This window comes from Sinocyclocheilus anshuiensis, unplaced genomic scaffold (assembly GCF_001515605.1).
Source record: "Sinocyclocheilus anshuiensis isolate Anshui unplaced genomic scaffold, SAMN03320099.WGS_v1.1 scaffold113, whole genome shotgun sequence".
Classification (NCBI taxonomy): domain Eukaryota; kingdom Metazoa; phylum Chordata; class Actinopteri; order Cypriniformes; family Cyprinidae; genus Sinocyclocheilus; species Sinocyclocheilus anshuiensis.
Window position 1 is genome coordinate 561,785 of NW_015539827.1, and position 22,434 is coordinate 584,218.

The following is a 22,434-nucleotide window of genomic DNA, read 5'->3' on the forward strand; positions in this document are numbered from 1 at the left end:
AGAGTAATCACGTTGGACGCAGCTGCCATCAGACCCAGCAGCCTCTGAAACTGCTTGACAGTGAGTAACTGGCCTTCTTTTACTCTCTTGACTGCTGTGAGGATCGACTCGATCCGAGCAGGGGACAGACGTGCCTGCATCGTGGTCGAATACCACACCACACCCAGATAAGCGGTTCTCTGTAATGGAGGAAACACACTTTTCTTGGCGTTTAGTCTCAAACCCAGCTCCCCCATATGAGCAAGAATGACATCTCAATGTCGAACTGCCATCTGCTCCGATTGAGCTAAAATCAACCAATCGTCAATGTAATTCAGTATGCGGATGCCCTGGAGTCGCAGCGGAGTCAGAGCAGCATCCATACACTTCGTAAAAGTGCGGGGTGAGAGTGCAAGGCCGAAAGGAAGAACACGATATTGGTACGCTTCGCCCCTGAAAGTAATCCTCAGGAACTTCCTGTGAGTGGGAAGGATGGAGATGTGGAAGTATGCGTCTTTTAGATCTATCGTGACAAACCAGTCCTCGGACCTGACCTGAGACACAACTTGTTTGATAGTGAGCATCTTGAACTTCAGTCACATGACTAAGCGGTTCAGCTGACGCAGATCTAAAATCGTACGCAACCCTCCATCCTTCTTTGGAACTATGAAGTACCGGCTGTAAAACCCGGATTCTTTCTTGTGAAGAGGGACCACTTCGATGGTGTCACAGAGTGTTTACTTCCTGTTCCATTACCAGAGCCTGCTCGGGGCCGACCAAAGTCGGAACAACCCCGCTGAAATGCGGTGGTGGAGAGCCAAACTGAATGCGATAGCCTTTTTCTATCGTGTGCAGGACCCACTGAGACACGTTTGGCAGTAGTTTCCATGCTGCCAAATAGTCTACTAAGGGAATCAGTCTCTCGAGACTGATCTCTGGTTACGTTCCCGGGCGGAAGAAACTGAGAGCAGCGCTCGCTGGAGACCGCTGCGCCCTGGGACTCTGGCAGGGCTAACAGATCGATCTCCCGAGGGCACTGAGGCGAGACGGACACCATGTAATGCGGTGTACACCACTCCACCCCAGTAGGGGCAGCCCTCAGAAGTCCTGAGACTTCGGCATCAGGACTTCTTCGCCGAGGGCTTCTTAGCTTCAAGGACAGCTCTTAAATCTTGTTTTTGCTTTGAAGTCCCCGACCCAGAGCGTAGAAAAAGGCTATCGCGCTCTGCTTTTGAGCCTCCCTATATGAGGAGCTGGTATGCGGAGGGGGCTGCTCCCGCCCAGCAGCCCCCCGAGATCGACGAGGGAGGTATCGCTGGAACACCGCCACTTGTTTACGGGCCTCCTAGTACCTGTCGACGACCAAGTTGACGGCGTCGCCAAACAGGCCAGAAGGCGCAAGCGGGCGTCCATGAGGCAGACCCTGTCTTTTTCTCTCATATCTGACAGGGTCAGCCACAAATGCCTCTCCGCCGCCACCATTGCTGCCATGGACCGCCCGATGGCGCGACAGGTCTCTTTGGTGGCACGGAGGGAGAGATCAGTGGTCCTTCTTAACTCAGAGATGTTCTCAGACTTGATCTCCTCTCCCTCGTCTAAGTCTTTCAGCAGGTCAGCCTGGTACGCCTGTAACACCGCCATAGTGTGCAGACATGCACCCGCCTGACCCGCTGCCGCATACCCCTTGCCCACCAGCGCTGATGTTGTACGCAGTGGCTTGGTGGGCAGCACCGGAGCCTTCAGAGACGATGCCACGCCAGGGGACAGATAGCTCGCAAGCGTCTGTTCCACGCGGGGCATCGCTCTGTAACCGCGCTCATTCAATCCCCGCCACTCAATGTTTAATTTGGCTACCGCACGAGTCACCACCTCCAAAAGCGCATCCTCGACGCTTTCCACATCGACCTACTCGGAGGAAGAGAGGCGCAGGTCGAGCCCTCTGTCCGGGGGGAAGAAACCGCGGAGCGAGCTTCCGATCCCAGAGAGGGGGCGCCGGGAAGGAGATAGGGACTCGCCCGTCTCCATTCCCTCCGCCAGATCCGCCTGCGATCCCCACGAGTGCAGCTGCCGCTCGGCCTCGGCGGAAGCGAGGCCAGCACCGCGGGGAACGCTGGTGAAGGCTCCCTCCTCAAAGAGAGCCAAACGGGAGCGAAGCGTACGCAGTGGAATCTGCTCACAATGAGGGCAATTCGCTCCCAAGCAGACCACGCACAGACTGTGTGTATCCCCGCTCGTAATACAAAGCAGGCAGGGAGGACCACACATTCTGAAACGCGATCTGCTATTGCCCTTATGCTTTGTCTTAGCACTTGCTTTAGACATATTGGAGCTTATTGTGGACAAACAAAACTAAATAAGACTCACAAAACAGACTGAACGTATACACACACAGAGCGCTAGCTGAATGACAGAAAAGCTGACGCCGGTTCCACCTCACATGCTTTTATAGCTTCCTGGTTGCTATGTCACCCGCCTATGACGTCTCGCCCTTCCATTGGACTGATTACTCATGTGATTCAGAGCATGGTCACGCTGGGGGCGTTCCCATAGCGTCTTCGGACGCAGCTCGTCCGAAAATCATGAAAAAGTTCACATGTGATCTTAACGTGATTGCTTTTTATTTTTTATTTTTTTTACTTGGAGTGTGAATCCCTCCACCACGTCTTTGAGTGACTGTGTGATTGTGGATGTTTGACCCTTGGCTTGTTTTAGTTAAATATACTAAGAGTATGGCTTGCATTTACATTAATTATTTAAAGATGTGAATAAAACAAGAAACTAGTTGAAAAAAAAAGTGAGAATTTTTTTTTTTATAGGGTGTGTTCGCAAAAGACAGCGGTTTCCAAACCCTGTAAAATAACATATTCTGCTGGGTTTTCAATGTCTGTTATTGCAGAACAACATTTTTGTGGCTCTTTTTTCCTGTCTTTTTTTCAGTTCTAAGATACATATACAGTATGTATATTGGAAGTGGGCTCCTTATGGCAAGTTTAGTTATTACTTGTTCAGTTGCTACTGAATTTTGATCAACATTTAAAAGGAAAGTATTGACATTTATAGGCATTTGTATGAGTTTAGGACGCCAGAAGCCTTTTATTTGAAACTATAAGACTTAAGAAAATAATGCTTGGAGAATGGATGATTCAGTGTTTACCATGTGATAAAACATTTCCATGGTGATGAGGAAGTGTCAGAAGAATTGGCATTTATATTTAGATGAATTGTTCAGCATGTTAGCAACATAATGAATATATTCAAACATATTGAACTTTGTATTTATTTGGACATTCACACACATAAAAGTGGTTTACTGATGTAAAGTCAGTCTATTCAAAATTCTAATTCTGTTTTATAGCCATGCAGGTACAGCTTGAATAAAGAAAGACTGAAATAACATTGGTTTCTTCAGTGAATGACATTTGACCTGAAAATTAAGGCCTAATCCCAATTCTACCCCTTAGCCCTTCCCCTTTGTGAACGCGCGAAACGGAGGGGTAGACGTGTCTCGATTCTCTTGGTTGGAGGGGTAGGGGTAAGGGGAAGGGCCAGACAGCCCTTCAAACGAAGATTTTTCGGGACCACACTTCAAACAAAGGGGTATGAATTATCTCAGAGCAAACCGGCTTCAGCGGCAACATGGCTGCCCGAACGAACAAAAAGACACATAAATGTAAGCATTTTTGGCATTAATAAAGGAGACAGAGAGATGAAAGTTGTGTGTATGCGCGTCTGTGCGTTTCTTTTTTTAGAGTGAGTTTACTTAAAAAAACTGCGATTTTATCCTCTCGTTGCTGCCCCATAAAATAGAATTGGGATTGGGCCTAAGTATCAAATTTAACTCTTGATTTATTTATTCTTTTCTGAGAATAGATAGTAGTCATGACATGAAATTTAAACAAACAGTTTTATTCAAATGTCTATCAGCAGTGTTTGAAAACCCTTTAAGAGTGTCTACATAACAATTTTTGGTATATGCAGGTTGAATTACTGACAATCGGTCAGTGAAGTCAAACATTTAAGACCAGCATTCATGTAGCAATTTGCTGCTTTATGTAACACCTGTAATTCAAACTGACTCTCTCTCTCTCTATCGCCCTATCACAGTCCTGTCTGCATCACATGATGTAATTACAAGTCTAAACCGTCAAGTAACTCTATCTTTCTCTGTCCTTATGTCTCCTCTTGTCTCTTCAGAAAAGCCCTGATGGATTTGTTGGTGGATCTGTGCAGTCAGTATCATCTGAATCCAGCATATCATACTCTGGAGCTGTTGTCACCCGATGCTCAGCCCGTCATCTTTAAGCCCAACGCCCTGCTGGGCACCCTGAACGTCTCCTGTGCTCTGATCAAAGAACGAGTGCTGGAGGACAAGGTGATCCGGAAACCTCCACCCAAAGTGCCAGAGGTAGGTTTCCGAAACAGTGTTCTGAAGGTTTTTGACCTCATACGTCATGGTGGTATCATTGACTTTTTGAAGATCTTTAAATTCTAGGCAGGCAGCAGCAACTGTGATGAAACTGGTTACTCTACTACTGGCAAGACTTCACTACTGTAGACAGACATTATATGTGACCCTGGACCACAAAATCAGTCTTAAAGGCACAATATGTAAGATTTTTTTTATTAAAATATCCAAAAACCACCAGAACAGTGTTATATATTTTGCTGACTTGTGTACTTACATTATCCCAAATGTTTCGAAGAATGTTTAAATCCAGAGAAATAAGCAATTTTAACTAGTGACACGGACCGTGTTCATAGTGTCATTGTGTCGCCTGCCAATGACGTCATAACCCCTAGATTTCCGGTTTTGTTTTGTAGAAAACATGGAAACACCAAAGACGCTTTAATATGTTGTGTGTTTTAATAGACCGGTGACGACCGCACAGAGTAGCATTATAACAGAACTTTCAAATGTATCTAGTATGATAAAACAGTGCTGCTTTTTTTCCCACATATGACAACTGGAAGGAGCGGAAGCGGTCGACTGTGGCATAATAAAAGCTCCGCTGCTTTCCAAATATCCTATCCTAACAAACCATACATAAATGAAAAGCTTATTTATTCAGCTTTCATATGATGTATAAATCTCAATTTCGAAAAATTGACCCTTATGACTGGTTTTGTGGTCCAGGGTCACATATTGTAAATAATTTGCTTTGAAGGTCACCGGAGTGCACATGTCACGCTACAGTCTACTTCTTGTTTAACTGCATCAGCCATATCAGTGTTTCCCACAGACTTACACTCTATTTGTGGCAGCATATATATATATATATAATATACTGTATATATATAAGCAAATTCATTCTTTGCCAGCAGGAGGCGCTTAGAGCGGGAGAAATAGAGGTTTCCCCGGTAACGGCTGTACACAAAGCAGGGCTCCGCTCACAAACGCTGCTTTATCAGACATTACATGCAAAATGAAATGAAAATGACATACAAAATTTTCTGAAGACTGTCAGTTTCCTTCAGAAATATAGTGATATAAAAACACCCGCACCGGGTTTCGATTTTGAAACGTGCAGTGCTCATGTTTATTCAACGAAGTCAAAGCCTTTTGGAAAATCTATTTGTGGCGGTCAGTTTGATATTGTATATCACAAATAAATCAATGTATGGGAAGCATATTAAATGCTCTCATTGTATGAAAAAGTGTTATCTTCATTGCAGTAGTTTTTAGAGTTAACAAGACCCCAAGTGCTAGAGAGGAGGGACCTAGTGACACATGATTTAATCTAAATCAGTTTTAAACTTTAATATTTGTGTAGTTATTATGCATGCGTTTTTATTACCTCCTTTTAAATTGGAAAATACTTTAAATATTTGTACTTTAAAAAAATCGTCCCATTAGTGAACTGATAAAAAGCTGAAAATGATTAAAATAGGTGAAAATGTAAATACAAATGATTTAATATAAATTATGTCCATGCTATTTATCAGCTACTCATATTCATGTATGGTTTGTGTTTTTAAAATAGCTTTTTACTTTACAAAAGTGTAATATTGATCTTACTCTTGTGTAATAATGTTCTTAAATGATGACATCTTGTTCTGACTAAATGCATCAGGAGGGTCGAATGATCATAAAAAGGGTTCGAGCAAAGGTACAGTGAGTCTTTCACAGGCTCTGCTCTGAGTGTGTGTTCTCTCTTTCTCGAGTGTCCTTTTCTCCTCCCCCTCATGTGTGAATATTTGATGAGAGTCTTACCTTTAGTTACCATGCATTATTTCTTCCTCAGCCTGGCTGGCTGGCCCCTCTCTTGCTCCTCTCCCACGTGTCTGACCTCTGGGCAGAGTTAGAGGCTCTGACCTCTGATTCTGCTAGAACAACAGTACAATCTGTCACTGGGCAGTTGAAAGCACACAGTACATAAGTATAGATACGTAAAGAAACAGAGTAACACAATTTATTTTCAATGTTCGTGAGGATATCAGACATAGACCACATGTGAGCTCAGAAATGTTTGACTAGAGTAGAGATCAGGACGGTCAACCCTTTGGTTAGCTGACAAAGTGAGCAGGCTGTTATAACTGTTATACTTGCTCAGCATGTCTACCTTTCCGCCTACTAAACTCATACGAACACGATGATAGTATACGGTTTCAGTTAGCACTTTGTTTTGTTTTTTCCAGTGTGTTCTGAGTGTGCAGTGTCTGTTGTTTCATATCCATATAAGTCTGAGAACGTGTGACAGTGGAGTAACAGTTTTTCTTCAAGTTGGATTACACTTTAACTAAAATGTGGAACAAAGCTGAAGAAGTGTTGTGTACCATTTTGTGACACCTCAGTCTTCTCTGGTGTGCTCTTGTTTGTCTGCACAGTACTATACAGGAAATGGCACACATTAAATGTCTTCTGTGCCTACTTTGACAGTAGGTTATTTACTATTATGTAGCTAGGATGACATCTAGCTGCCTAAATAAAGAGTTATTTGAATTTTTCAAAAGCAATATTAGTATTTGCATATGAGTAATTGAATTAGATAATGTGATTTATTGGTGTTCAATGGAACCTTAAGTTCTGTTCTCTGAAGAAGCTTTTCTCTAAGTAGTGTATTGTGGTTGGTGTGATACTTCCTCTACAAGACACTGCAAACGTGCATATAAAGTCTAATTTTGCCCACTCCTCATGTGAAACTTCAGAGATCTGTGTTGCATCTTATCTTATCTTGATCATGCATATGAAAATAGCCACAAAGTAGTGAGTTTGCTGCACTGCTGTCATGTACAGGAAGAGATCATTTGAATGTTAGGTACCATCCGGTCGGTTTACTCTTGATTTTAATTTTTTCCTCCATTAAAAAAAAAAAATCCAGATTAAATACAACGTAGCTGCTGTCAACATGACTGCCTCCTGGGCTTTTTTTTTTTTTTTAAAGAATCAGTTTCCATTTCCTTTAAAAAAATTAGAGATAAATGACAATTGAATTTAATTACTATGGTAAGTTGACAGCATAAAGCTAAAGTTGTATTTAACTCCTTTAATATTCCTTTCAAAGCAAATATTTTTATTGTTCTTTTTATAATATAAGCTATTGAAAAGGATATTTCACCGAAAAGAAAGTTATAATTTTTTTTGGTGAGCTAATACATAGTATGTCTTAAATGTCTAAATGAACCTCTCTCATTCTTCACATCTGTTGCTCTTTCTTTCATCACATAGAAAACGGTACGTTTGGTGGTGAACTATCACCACAGTCAGAAGGCCGTGGTTCGAGTAAATCCATTGGTCCCCCTGCATACCCTGGTGCCCGTGATCTGTCAGAAGTGCGAGTTTGACCCGGCCCATGTCTTGATGTTCAAAGACAATATCAGCCACCAACAGCTGGACTTGGACAAGTGCCTGAGCGAGCTGGGTATCAGGGAACTCTATGTCCTGGATCAAACACTAGGTACAATGTCAGGACACCACAGTTGAAAATGATTGTGCTGCTTAATAATGTTGTGGAAACTGTGATACAGTTGTTCTTTCCCCAGGAATCTTTGATGTATAGAAAGTTCAAAATATGGGGAGATTTGCCACAATAAACAGTTTTGGTGGCGTGTTGGGAAGCAATTTTATGTCCAATGGAAACCTTTGATGTAAAGAACAGCTAAGAAACCACAAGTTTAGATTAAGTTTGATTTGAGATATTTAATTGTCAGGTCCAATACTTCCTGTTCAGACACACTCTTAGATGTATCCACTTATCGTATCTTTGTTTAGCCCGTGCTATTATTACTTAACATACTCAAACACAGCATGCACTAAGCCTGTGACATTTCACAGTCCTTCACTGTCTAGCCAAATGTGATAAGATTTCTATTAACTTTTATTTGCCTTCAAATGTTATACTGGTTTGATTGTTTACAGTTCTCCAGCCTAAAATGGCTTCAACACCTGCCCTGAACTACTCAGGTACTGATGCCATGTGCATGACTTTGGCTGAATAGTTGTCACAGTGGCTTTAGAGTGTGTGTAGTTAAACTGTCTTGAATGTGCTGAGAGTCTGCTTCCTGTCATAGAACATGCTGGAGCTTTTTTGAATTGCGATGGCCGGGTCAATAGAAATTAGACAAGACCTGCAGTGCCTATATTTATGTATTCATCTTTCATGCTTATTGTCACCGTGATGCTTTCATTGTCAATGCATTTGTCTTCAGAGAAACCTGTTACTTGTCCTGGTAATTCTTCTTTAGGTTTTGTAGCGGCTTTAGTGTTTTTTCATCTGATTTTGTTGACCTAGAGTCTTTGGAACTTTGCAAGAGTGTAGCGCCATCTATTGCCAGAATTTTGTACTGCTTTTTGTGCATTGTGTGCTATTTATTTTTGTGGCTTATACTAACATTCAAAAATTTGGTGTTTGTAACTTTTTTTTTATGTTAAAGTGTCTTATGCTCAACAAGGCTGCATTTATTAATCAAAATAACAGTAAAACAGTAATGCTGTGAAATATTACAATTTAAAATAACTTTATTTGAATATATTTGAACGTAATTTATTTTTGCTTTTTAATATTTTGGTGAAAACCTTGATCATTTTTTCAAGATTTTTTGATTAATAGATAATTCAAAAGAACATCATTTGTTTTACATAGAAATCTTTTGCTACACATAAATCTTACCGCAAACTTTTAAATGGTAGTGTATGTAAAATGAAAAATTGATCTTGTTGTTATGACATTGGCTTTGATGTGGCATTTCATTTACAGAGGCCAAGTCTAAATCCTAAACTCACAAAAAACTTTAACGCTACTGGTTTGCTGACGTGCAAGCACTAGAATTTATTCTGCATACAGTATGCTAATATTATATCTTCTATAATCCATTGTTCTCATTAGCCAGCTCAAAATTAACCACTCCAACTAAAGTAACATTGCTTGACTCACTTCTACGTTATAATAGTTGCTCTTGCGTGTTTTTGTAAGATGCTGAACGAATGTGTTTCTCTTACAGCTGAATCTCTTCACTCCAACAGTCTGAGTGGATCAGAGAAAAAGGGTCTGCTGGGCTTCCTCAAGTTTAATCGCAGAAAATCAAAGGTAGAACACAGGCTCACATGTGCAGGATTGGACACACACAAGTGTTCATTCATATTTTTGTCTGTTTAAACCTTTACAGTGCTAAGATGTTAGAATGCTGCATGTCCAAAAATATATAGACGTAGAGCAATAAACACTTGAACCCATGGATATGCTGGGGGAAACTAATGCATATTGCTAAATATAATGAAAAAGAAACATTCTGTTGATATTTCAGTGTTTGAACCCTGCATTGCATGGTTTTCATTGATATTATGAGTCTGCCTGCCATGCTAGTGTTACATTCCCATTTCAGACTGAAGATCAGTCCTCTGAGGACATGGACAGTCTTGATGATGATAGTGTTGTTGACAATGCAGACACTAACATTAATGTAAGTACTAACCCATGTAACTGTCTCTTACTAATACACTCTCGTCTTTCCATCTGTCACAGTTTTCAGTCTTTTAACACAAATATACTGCCTGCAGGATTCTTCTACTTTTTGTTCTTTTCACAAAATTTGTGCCAAATAGCACCATACTCTTTTGTGATTCATAGTTATTTATTGTGTCAACGCGCAAACTCTTCTTTTAATTATATAAAAAAGAATAGTTCTGCACCAGAACTTCTGGTCCTGAATGCTGATTGTAGGGGTGTAACGATTCACTCGTTTTCTCGATGCATCGATTACAAACCCTGACGATGCAATGCATCGATCTTGAAACATGGATTTTTGAATCGTGAATCGTCGATTTCGGACAGTACTCGATTTAAAACGCTAAAAATCGAATGAATCACGATTTCTATAGCGATTCGATGCTTTCAAAATATATACACATTAAATTACTACAAGCACGAATGAATGGAGACCTTGAACAGTGTTCGTGCCTTGCATCTCCACTATTTACCGCCTGCAGTGACTGTCACAGGATTGTGCTCGCCTTAGTCTCTCCTTAGTACTTGTGGCCAGTAATGTTAAAGTGAAGTAGTTTTGCTTTTCTGTAGTTTTTCAATGCCTCTCGGTCATACCGGCGAGTCGACGACATTACCTGAGCAGTCGAAGGCTGCGCATTTATTGCATGGACAGAGCAAAAATGTAAGTGTCTAAAGCATACGCACAGTTCCATTGAATGATAAATGTGTTTGAACAATGTTGTTACACCGAATGTACGAAGGAAACTGTTAAAATAACCACAGCATTAACAACAACCTTGAAATAAGAGCGCAAGGTTTATCTGATAATCAGATGCATGAAAGTAGCGTTTGTTGCTATAGCAAACAGACATCGGGCGCGTTTTCTTTCAGAATCATCCTTCGCCGATGGAGAGGAAAAGTTAAATAGCTATTGCATTTTATTTTATGAAAATTAGATAAAGAAGTTTTCGCACTGAAAGAGAAGTGATCTCGCGCTCATAGACGTACCAGGCTATATATGCAGCTAAACTGTATAAAAAGCAGAATGACCTGAAACGTTAAGACAATAAACACAATAAATAAATACAATTTATGAATGATGTAGTGCTAATTGACATATCATTTATTACAGTAAAGAAACTATAAAGTATATATTTTTTACCTTATTCTGTGCAGAAAATTGAAATAATTGTTTGTAGTATATAAAACAATCATAAAATTGCCATTAGGAAAAATTATAGATAGCAAATTATTGATTATTGTCCAGCAGTGTATTTGATTTCTTATAGCAAATTCAAAGTAAGAGATAAGAAAATAATTCCTTGTAATAAAAATAATAATAATAATAATACATACATACAGTACATACATAAAATTATTGTATTTGACATTTCTATCGCTTCTGAAATGATGGCTACGCCCCTGGCGTGACAAAATGTTAGCCTATACATAATACTTTTAAAGCTATAGATTACAAATGATTGATTATTGTCCAGCAGTGTATTTGATTTCTTATAGCAAATTCAAAGTAAGAGATAAGAAAATAATTCCTTGTAAAAAAATAAAATAATAATAATAATACATACATACAATTACTGTATTTGACATTTCTGTCACTTCTGAAATGATGGCTACGCTCCTGGTGTGACAAAATGTTAGCCTATATATAATACTTTTAAAGCGTTTTTTAAAATCTTGCTTACATAAATTTCTACATATGCCATGTCATGCCATAGCATCATTAAACTAGCATCTAACAATGGACAAAAGTGTTCTTTTGTTTGTTTTTTTTCTAACCTATGGTTCTGTAACCATTAAGGCTGCTGTGTAATTTGCCCCCTGACTAATCATTTAAAGAATTTAGGGGAAGCATTTAAATAATCCTGTGAATGCACTTAAAGAATGCAGAATCGAATACTTATAAAGCTCTTTTTTAAAATCTTGGCTTACATAAATTTCTACATATGCCATGTCATGCCATAGCATCATTAAACTAGCATCTAACAATGGACAAAAGTGTTCTTTTGTTTGTTTTTTTTCTAACCTATGGTTCTGTAACCATTAAGGCTGCTGTGTAATTTGCCCCCTGACTAATCATTTAAAGAATTTAGGGGAAGCATTTAAATAATCCTGTGAATGCACATAAAGAATGCAGAATCGAATTGAATCGTTCTGAATTTGCAAAAATCGTTCTTGAATCGAATCGAAAACCTATGAATCGTGAATCGAATCGATTCACTGTCTACCCAAAGATTCACAGCCCTAGCTGATTGGTCAATGATAAAAAGCTATAAATAATATAGTATGTTTAATGTTTAATATAATAATACATTTAAATTAATATTATAATAAAAGGTTTTTCATTAATGGAAATTTGTGGTTTTAAAGGTCCCATATTGTACAGTTTTATTTGAGGTTTTGATGTCCTTAAGAATATATATTTGCGGTATAAGTACGTATAAAAATTAACTACTTAAAACTTCTAATGAAAGTTTTACAGAAAATCCACACTCCTCCATTAAATGTATTTTTTTCCAGGTTTCACCTCTAGGTGTCAGTAATTACTTGGGCAAAAAAAGTGATCTTCATGAGTGCTCAAACACATTTATTTACCTAGATGATACAGTTTGACTTTTTATCAACACAATAATTTACAATAAATTTAAGTTTTCCTTAAGTCACTAACACCGTTCAAACTACATTCAGATGGATCTGTTTGCCGTGGATCATTTGTATCTAAGCAAGAGAAGTCCTCAGAATTCTCTGCTGGTACTTTAACTGCCTCTTGGATGACCTTTTTTATTTTAACACTAATGCAAGTTACTTAGTTTTCTGAATGGGGATATTCCGTATACAACAATTTTTATATACTGCTAGTTATAAATGCTATAACCTAATCCTAATCCACACACTTTCTGGATTTAATGTACAGTGGGTACGGAAAGTATTCAGACCACCTTAAATTTTTCACTCTTTGTTATATTGCAGCCATTTGCTAAAATCATTTAAGTTAATTTTTTTTCCTCATTAATGTACACACAGCAACCCATATTGACAGAAAAACACAGAATTGTTGACATTTTTGCAGATTTATTAAAAAAGAAAAACTGAAATATCACATGGTCCTAAGTATTCAGACCCTTTGCTGTGACACTCATATATTTAACTCAGGTGCTGTCAATTTAAGGGGGTCTGAATACTTTCCGTACCCACTGTATATAATAAGTAAGGGATAATGTACATCCAGCCATTAACCCCCGACAGAGTGGTCAGGACCCTGACGCGAAAGGGTTTATTTTGTGATGACAACTGACTGGATGTACATTATCCCGCTTATTACATGGCTACTTGCCACACAAGTAAATAATTAGACACCAAATATTAATCTGAGTTGAAATATTTGAAGGCAAAGCTTCCGTGAAAAAAGCAGTTGCTAGCAAGTAGCAAGTTCAAACTAGCCAGACATTTAGCGCATACGGTACAGTCATACTACTTATTACACAGCATTATATTAATATTCCTAGTAAATGTATAGTGCCGTCTTCGGTTACACCAATGAGCCTGAGTTATCAGCTTTTACCGGTTGTTATCAAGGAATAACATACCTCGGAATGACGCGACTGACCAATCAGAATCAAGTATTCCACAGAGCTGTGTAATAATATTTGATAAATGCCATATCAAATTTAGCTTACTTCTGGGTACATATTTGGCTCCATTATATAGTTAAGTAGCTGCATTCACACACACTTGATCTATGAGATCTTTATTTCTACACCCACATTGCTATGTCCATCTTCCTTCTTTCAGAGAAGCACTGTTCTTGAAGACACTCAGACACATGCGCTGAACAACTCGGTTGTCCATCATTTATTATGGACGTTATTTAATTTCATTTATTATAGTTATTTTCTTCCTGTATCCAATCGGCCTGCCAAACAGCCTTTTTACGAAGGGCTCTGCTCTGCCCTGCTCTACGTGCTCCCTGCCTGTAATTATACAAGTTCAGGTGCACGCTATTTACAATATCATCACAAACAGAGTCAAGAGCCATTTTCAACACGTCTCAGTAACTGATTTTCAATTATGTAACCTGCTAATATCCATTCCCACTTTGAACATTCCGTTCTAAGGGCAGAGAGGGGTGAGAGAAAAAGGTTGAACTTTTGCGGCGAGGTTGTGAAGTCTAATGAAAGCGATCACAACAGTGGCTATGATAGGAGAGCTGTGATTATTTTGTCTTAGTTAGGCCTGTCGCAATGATCAATATATCGACTTATCGCGCAATATATGTACATGATCTCAATAATTTTTGGCGACGCAATATATCGCCCATTATATTTACTTAAAAATGTATGTCACCATGTTTTGTACATTCCACTTGTGCTTGTGTCTTTTGCAGCTTCTTGTACATAACGTGGTGTAGTCATGAAGTGCTAGTTCAAATTTAAAAAATGCTTCAACAAAAAAAAGTTTAATCTGCAGATATGGTCTTGTTTAGGAATCTGTGTCTTTGTGCATACGGACATCTGACTGCTGAGTAGTGATTGTGTTTTTCAGCAATAGTGTGCACCCTTAATTTACAGAGAAAAGAAGGTCCGGGAAAAATCTGTAGATGGAGTTATTTGTGCATTTTTCTTTTTTTTTCTACTTGTTACTTTGCACTTTTTGTTAGAAAATGTTTATTTACTATTTATTCAGGTTTTTTAAGGTATCTAATATTTTGATACTTAATTCCCATGATTTAAATATTCTTAAAAATTAAAAGTTTGTTGTCATTTGGAAGTCTGTAGGCCTTCTTGCATTATTATGCTCTTACATTATGATTATATATTCAGTGGCATAAAATGATCTTTAAAATGACAATAATATCGCTTATCGCAGTTATTTCTGGGGCAATATATCGCACAACAAAAAGTTGTTATCGTGACAAGCCTAGTCTTAGTGCTCTTCCAAGTGTCAGTGTGTTTGTTTGTGTAGGTGTGCGTGTTTGTGTCTCCAAGTTTTTTATGTCTAGTTTGGATCATATGTCTGTTCGTTACTCTGCTTTCTTCTCAAGTCAAGCTGCAAGACTGCATACTTTCTCTCTCTCTCGTTCCAACCGACAGCTAAGCTCTCACTCAAATAGTCATGCAAGGTTCTAGAAGTTCCGGTGTCGTTCCTGTCAGTGTTTGCCAGATCTCTCTGCTCTCTCTTAAAGGAACATCCGCTCTGTCCTTTCCACACCTTTGTGTGTTATGTAAATGCATATCCCTACTTCTCAGCTTTTGTTTGTAAGGTGAAGTGTGTAATTTTGTGACATTAGTGGCCACAAATTTAAATTGCAAAAATAATGTTTGTTTTCCAATGGATTTCCCAGACATTTTTGCCATCCCTTCCTGTCTAAAATTGTTTGACTAAGCAGGTAGTCACACCTCAATGTCACGCCAAACGAACAGAATTTTTTGTAAAAAAAACAAAACAAAACAAAAAAAAACCACTGTGTTAACCTCTGTTAGGAGTAGATGAATGGCTTACTTGTAGCTGTCTCTGCCACGGTTGGCCGAAATTCAGAATTTAAAGTCACAATAAAATGGAAGTAGCAACAGATCTTTTGTTCTGTATTGTGCAGTACATATTGTGATTAGTGTAATGGATTATTGAAAAAACAAACAAACAAAAAAAAAATGTGGGACAGGGACATGTTTCCATCCATCGATTGATGATTCGATTTTGAAATGTTGGCGTTGAGTTCACAAATACTGTAGATGCAGATGAATGCAAGCTTGCATGATTGGAAAAGTGTGGCAAACGTCACTAAAGAGAAGTATATTGTTTCAACAGAAAATTAAGTTTTGACATTTTGATTAAAAATTATGAGGAAAAAAAGGATTCCTTGGCTCAAGATGATTTGATTGCACTATATGATGTCATTTTCCGACATTTTGAATTTTCTCAAAAACCTACTTTTTCTAACTCCTAGGCTGTTGTTCCGATTTTCACAAACCAGAGAATCTTCAGACCATTCTGACAAAAAAGTTAAGGAATTGAAGTCGATTAGTCAAACCGTTCTCAAATAACGCGTGAACAAATTTGACGAAGAGCATGCAAAAATGGATGTAAGGCTATATCTCAGCAATGGTTAGCATATTGAGACCAAACTTTGGTGTATGTTATGATGACCATGATGTGAGGCCACCTGCATAGTTTCGGCGCAGCACCACCTAGTGGTTAGGAGATATGAAAACAAAATGGGTCTCTTTAGATTTGGTGCAGCATGCCGAGTCGAACCATATCCAGTTTTCCATTGTCAGCCATTTTGGGCTTGGCCATTTTGAATTTTGTCATAAAATGCTATATCTTACGAATGCATTGAATCTTTAAGAAACTCTGTATGTGTTCCTGATGGTCCTTTAAACGTTTCGGGGCAGCACCACCTTGTGGTCAAAAGTTATAATGAAATTTACAAAAATTGCTAATAACTTTTGATTAAATTGGCCTATCGTAATGAAACTTGTCTAAATATATTCGTTGGGTTATGCCGAGAACATAGATACCAATTTTGCCATAGTCGGCCAAATTGCAAATTGCCCTTAATTGCTGCTTGCAGCTATATTTCATTTTAATTTATTTCCTGATTAACTCAACTGATCACACATATTTCTCTAAATTAGGAATGGGCATTCCAAGCAAAAACAATATTCAAAAATCGCTGGGTATTATTCGATTATTATTCGAAAATTGCACCCCTCTCCTGCATGCACGCACAAACACCCATAAACAGAGAGAGAGGGAGAGAGATGGCTAGAAGATAGAAGATAGGCTAGATAGGCTACCTTTAGAAGATAGGCTACCTTAACTCAAGCCATATAGTGATTGTAACGTGCTGAAACATATTAATATAATATGTTATACATAACCGAATGACGGCATTTATTAACATAACAGTCCGTCGATTAGCATAAATCAACTGCTCATAAGGCTAAGATATTTCCATTTCAAAAAATGGAACCCCTAAAGGGAATAGATACGAGATGGGAGGAAAAATATAAATGACTTCAATATCTTCTGTCGCAATTATACTGTATATAAACTGCGGGCATCAGGGAGCCGTTATTAATATGCTGGGCATTGAAATCACTTTTGAACGCGCGCTTGTTTTTTGCTTTCACTTTCGAGATTCGCGATCACACGTAACGTTACGTATGGAGCAGCACTCTACAGTACTTACCACACATTTTACAAGATTAGATGTTTGTCAGTGCTGCTCAGGATCTGCAAATCATTCGCCATCATCCTATCAGTAATCTCTCCTTACTCTGTTTATGTGGTAAGTGAAATGTTATGTACTGTATTGTAACAGGCTACCACTAGCAAGCGGCTAACCATGTCCCTTTAGTGGCTCCGTAGAACACGTTATTTGTGTTCTGCGCCTTTCTGAACACTGATTCAGCCACATCTCTAGCCCAGTCGGGGGAGTTTGTGGTCCGCACAGAACTCTTATTTGACATCATCCCAAGTTACTGTAACCGTTATATGCTTCACAAGTCTTTTTTTATGCCACACAAGTCTACAGTGTGCGCGTGAGACAATGTGTTCTTCTGTTGTCTTTGACAGCTTTTAGGTGCGTTATTGGCAGCGCCGCCACCCTCTGCTTACATGAACGCGTCACCACCGCATCAGCACGGAAAACATGGGGACATTTTTTAAGACAGTAATCGCACAACCTATTCAATATTCTATAATTAAATCAACTAATCGAATATTCGAAAATCGTGACCCATCCCTACTATATACACCAAGACTTCTATAACCGACAATAATCGCACAACCTATTCGATATTCTATAATTAAATCGAATATTTGAATATCGTGACCCATCCCTACTCTAAATATCAGAATTTTTAAGTTCTGTTGTCTGCAATGTTTTCAGAAGTTTTATAAACAAAAAAAAATAATTATATCAAAATCTGATAATGTAATAGGAGCTAAATTTGATAATGTAATAGGAGCTACAACCAAAAAAGTGTACTAATGGTAACATGGGTAATCTGATGGTAATCTAATGGTAATCTGAAAATTTCATAGTGCATCAAAAAATATGTTTGCAACAGGGTTATGACTTTCTTTGAAATTCAATCCATGACTTTCTTTGAAATTCAATCCATTTTACTTGTACTTTAATAGATGGAAATTCAAATTACAGTTCTGCATTCTGTTAACTACCTCAATTGAATTCATCCGGAAAATTAAATTGATATTGAGTTCAGCAAGTCAAGTCAAGTGACCTTTATTTATATAGCACTTTATACAATGCCGATTGTGTCAAAGCAGCTTTACAGTATTAAACAGCAAAATAGTGTCGATAATATCTAGTGATGTCATCTTGCAGCTAAGTTCAGTTCAAATAGTATCTGTGCAATCAAGTTGACAATATTACTGGAGATTAAGCACACAGCTTTTGTCCCGCAGTGTAATGAAGTAGGAGAATGTATTTCAACATCTAACAAAATTACACAAAATTACACTTTTAATGTCAGGTGTATATACGTATTTGCTTCCAGAAATTCCTCATTGGTGTAAAACTTAATTTTTGTTGACAAATCAATACAGTATTAGCACCTCTGAATCTTGCTATTGAAAGCTGTATAAAACACAGGAAACATGGAAGATAACTGGATTATTTGTATAAATGCATCTTGTTCTAATGCAGGGCTGTCCAAACTCGGTCCTGGAGGGCCAGTGTCCTGCACAGTTTAGCTCCAACTTGCCTCAACACACCTGACTGGAAGTTTCTATGCCTAGTTAGAGCTTGATTAGCTGGTTCAGGTGTGTTTAATTAGGGTTGGAGCTAAACTCTGCAGGACACCGACCCTCCAGGACCGAGTTTGGACAGCCCTGTTCTAATGTCTCTATTCTTTCATTTTCTTTCTCTTCACCTTCCCTCACTCAGTTCTGCTTCTCAATAATTGCACAAAGTCTAACTACACTGTCACAATCGCCTACTGTGTTGGAGCGAGGAACGAGGAGATGAGGAGTTAAAACCAAAAAAACAGTCTTTAATATTCCAACACGGGGAACACACAGGGTAGCCAGGAGACACACATAGCACGGAGTTGACGTTTAATACCAGACAAGGGAGAATGGAACAGGCTTGAACTCAAATAGGGCAGATAACGAGGGGCAGACAGGTGAGGAGGTTGAACTAATGAGACACCTGGAAACAATGAACACACAATGGGTACAGGAACTGGAAATAATCAAATATGTCAAATACGAGGGAAAACACACACAGACAGTCCATATTCTTGACATACACATTGTGCTAACTCTTATAGACATTTATAAATTTGCCACAAGAGAATAATTTCTTTAAGACATCCCTAAGCTCGTAGATTTGCATAGCAGGAGAATCAGAAGATATCGGCTTCACAGTTTTTGTGGTTTAGTATTTGTCTTAAGTCCCTCCCTGTTAACCGTCTGCTCAGGGCAACTGTTTTATGGTGTGTAAACGTGGGGTCATGGCCGGGGTAAAGCCCTCAGAACTCAGCCACTCTCCAGGAGCAGGTTGTGACATTTCCAGCCCAAATGTTATTGATTTGCTGTCCTCTGTTAAACCCGCTGCCCTTTAAATGGCATTGTCTTGGAGCTCTGAACTAACAGTCACTTTCTGCCTTACCTTCCTCCAGAAGCTGTATTCAGGATCTACTGCTTTTTACACTGTAGGATTACTGTTACACACACATACAGGATTTTAAGAGTATGATATGCCACAAAATAAGAAAAATATATACAACAAGTTTATTTATAATTTATACTGTATTTGTTGAACTCATGCCATAAGTACCAGGGCATTACTACATTTACATTTACTCATTTAGCAGACGCTTTTATCCAAAGCGACTTACAAATGAGGACAATGGAAGCAATTAAAATCAACAAAAGAGCAATGATATACAAGTGCTATAACAAGTCTCAGTTATCTTAACGCAGTACACGTAGCAAGGGTTTTTTAAATAATATAATAAATAAAAAAGAAAACAGATTGAATAGAAAAAGAATAGAGCAAGCTAGTGTTAGAGGTCTTTTTTGCTTTTGTTAATTGTATAATAAATGAAAAGAAAAGAAAACAGATAGAATACAAAAAGATTAGAAAGCTAGTGTTTTTTTTTGTTTTTTTTAAAGAAAACAAGCAGCAAATTAATAGAGAATAATTTTTTTTTAGAAATTCTATTTAGAATAGAATTAGAATAGAGAGTGCTTATATATATATATATATATGACCAATTTGATGCAGTGCGCGGCGTATGGTCTAAGCACTGACAGGCTGACCCCTTTCAATGCATTCTTTTTTTCAGATCCTCAGAGAGTTCTTTGCCATGAGGTGCCATGTTGAACTTCCAGTGACCAGTATGAGAGAGTGAGAGAGATAACACCAAATTTAACACACCTGCTCCCCATTCACACCTGTGACCTTGTAACACTAATGAGTCACATGACACCGGGGAGAGAAAATGGCTAATTGGGCCCAATTTGGACATTTTCACTTAGGGGTGTACTCACTTTTGTGGCCAGCGGTTTAGACATTAATGGCTGTGTGTTGAGTTATTTTGCATTACAAAGTGAATGGAGAATAGCAAATACTGTAAAGAGCGCCATTTCCTGAGAAAGGCTCATAAACATTCAATATTCTTTTGAATTGAAAAGTAATAGCTTCAATTCTGTTATATTCTGTTCTGTTCCATTCTATATAACTGTCTAAAATTGAATGTGTATACAACAATATCTACATTTTCAGTACAATTCAAAATTCACCTTCTGTATTTGTAAACCTTGACATTTGCAATGAGCTGGTCTCTACTTTCTCTACTTCATACTTATACATATTGTTATTTGCACTTCTGGTTAATAAATGTGCGTGTAAACACACTCAATCACATATGCCTTTTGAGCTTGTCCTTAAATGTGTATTTGTATATTTATTAAAGGGTCTCTCTTTTTTGCTAAGGGTATGTCGGTGGCAAGCGGTCCATGTGTGGAGACCCGTCCTAGCACTCTGGGTCAGTCTCAGTCTGTGATGAACATCTCCAAGATGTCCCCAAAAGTGGAATTAAAGAAACGCAGAGCTCCAGCACCCCCAACAGCTCCCACACAGACTTTACCACTGACATCACAGGTTTGAACAATCACACACACACATACCATTATGATCATTGGCTAATATTCACATACTCTGGCTAATATTTCATTGGATTTTAAGCCACTGATTGCATAAAAGCACTTGTGCATTGTACTAACCTATGAACGTATTCTTTGCTCTGTTAATATTGTAGCTTACAGGGAAGTAGAACTTTTCATACTGAAACAAATACACACTTTGATTGCTATGAATGCAAAGCCACACAGAATTTGAACCCCATAAACCAAGCCAACCAGCACCAAGATCACAACATTACGAACTTTGATTTGAAGGGAAAAACATAAAAATTTAAAAAAGGAAAAAATGTGTACTTAATGTAATTTTAATGAAATGAATCACATCAACAATGAGTACAAAAGCGGTGAGTAGATCTGGAAGAGGTGCATCATTGAAAGTTTGGGAATCCATGACATAATCAAATAAAAAATGGCAGTACAATGTTAAAGTTCTGACCTGTAGTTATTAAGTACAAGTAAGCAAAATATTCAGATTTGTATAAATAAGTAGTTTGAGTGTGTAGGGAGACCAACTCTGTAGAAGAGCTCACTTCAAATTCACTAAAACTCAGTTTATGTGTAAGAAAATCAATGAGATGTTGTGTTATTTTCTAAAACCTGGTCGGTTTTCATACATAGGCAAATTATTAAAGACATAAGCATGCTGAAGTTACAGCTCCCAAAAGTTATTTACAAAACAGCACAACATTTTGACCAGACAGGTCTTTATCAGGCACAATCTGACTGATGAAGTCATGACTAGTTAAAACTGCACTTTTTTTAAATAAACTTTTCAGAGCTGTAATTTCAGTTTCATTGTCTTATTTCTTTGTTTTGTTGTCCTGCACCTGGGCCCATTATGGGTTTTGGATGTGCACAGGCATTTTCCCTGTTGAAAAAAACAGCATATGCTGGATAGGTATGTTTTGAAGAATGGCTGCTGGTTGTGTGCTGGTTTAAGCTGGTCATGTGCTGGTCCTAAGCAACTAGCTCCTGCTCAGGACCAGCTTAGGACCAGCAGATGACCAGCACTTGACCAGCTTAAACCAGCTTATGACCAGCTAAGGACTTGCTGAAACCAGCAGCCATGCTTCAAAACATACCTAAACAGCATATGCTTTTTTTTCAACAAGGTTATATGTTCATAATCATAAACATGCTTCCAATATGACTGATGCCCCTTCAGGAACTCGAGCTGCATCAAAACGCTTTTGGAACGCCTCTGCGTGACCGCGTTCTTAAGCACGTGTGAAATCAGTCCAATAGAGCAGTGAGACATCACGAGCGGGGTGACATGAGCAACCAGGAAGCATAAAAACACATCCGGCAAAGCGCATGTTAGCTTTTGCTCTTCAGCGAT

General features: G+C 38.5%; 1 protein-coding gene across 5 annotated transcripts in view; it reads left to right on the top strand.

The window, feature by feature from the left end:
- cobl (cordon-bleu WH2 repeat protein) overlaps positions 1-22,434 on the top strand; it is a 122,488-nt gene that overhangs the window by 47,420 nt on the left and 52,634 nt on the right. For 2 of the 5 annotated variants that reach the window (XM_016480432.1, XM_016480434.1), the window contains 6 exons: positions 4,174-4,384; positions 7,646-7,874; positions 8,336-8,380; positions 9,418-9,503; positions 9,799-9,876; positions 20,887-21,054. In XM_016480432.1, coding sequence (XP_016335918.1) covers positions 4,174-4,384; positions 7,646-7,874; positions 8,336-8,380; positions 9,418-9,503; positions 9,799-9,876; positions 20,887-21,054 — 817 coding nt within the window. The remainder of the gene's footprint in view (positions 1-4,173; positions 4,385-7,645; positions 7,875-8,335; positions 8,381-9,417; positions 9,504-9,798; positions 9,877-20,886; positions 21,055-22,434) is intronic. The other 3 variants (XM_016480435.1, XM_016480433.1, XM_016480436.1) reach the window with 3 other exon arrangements.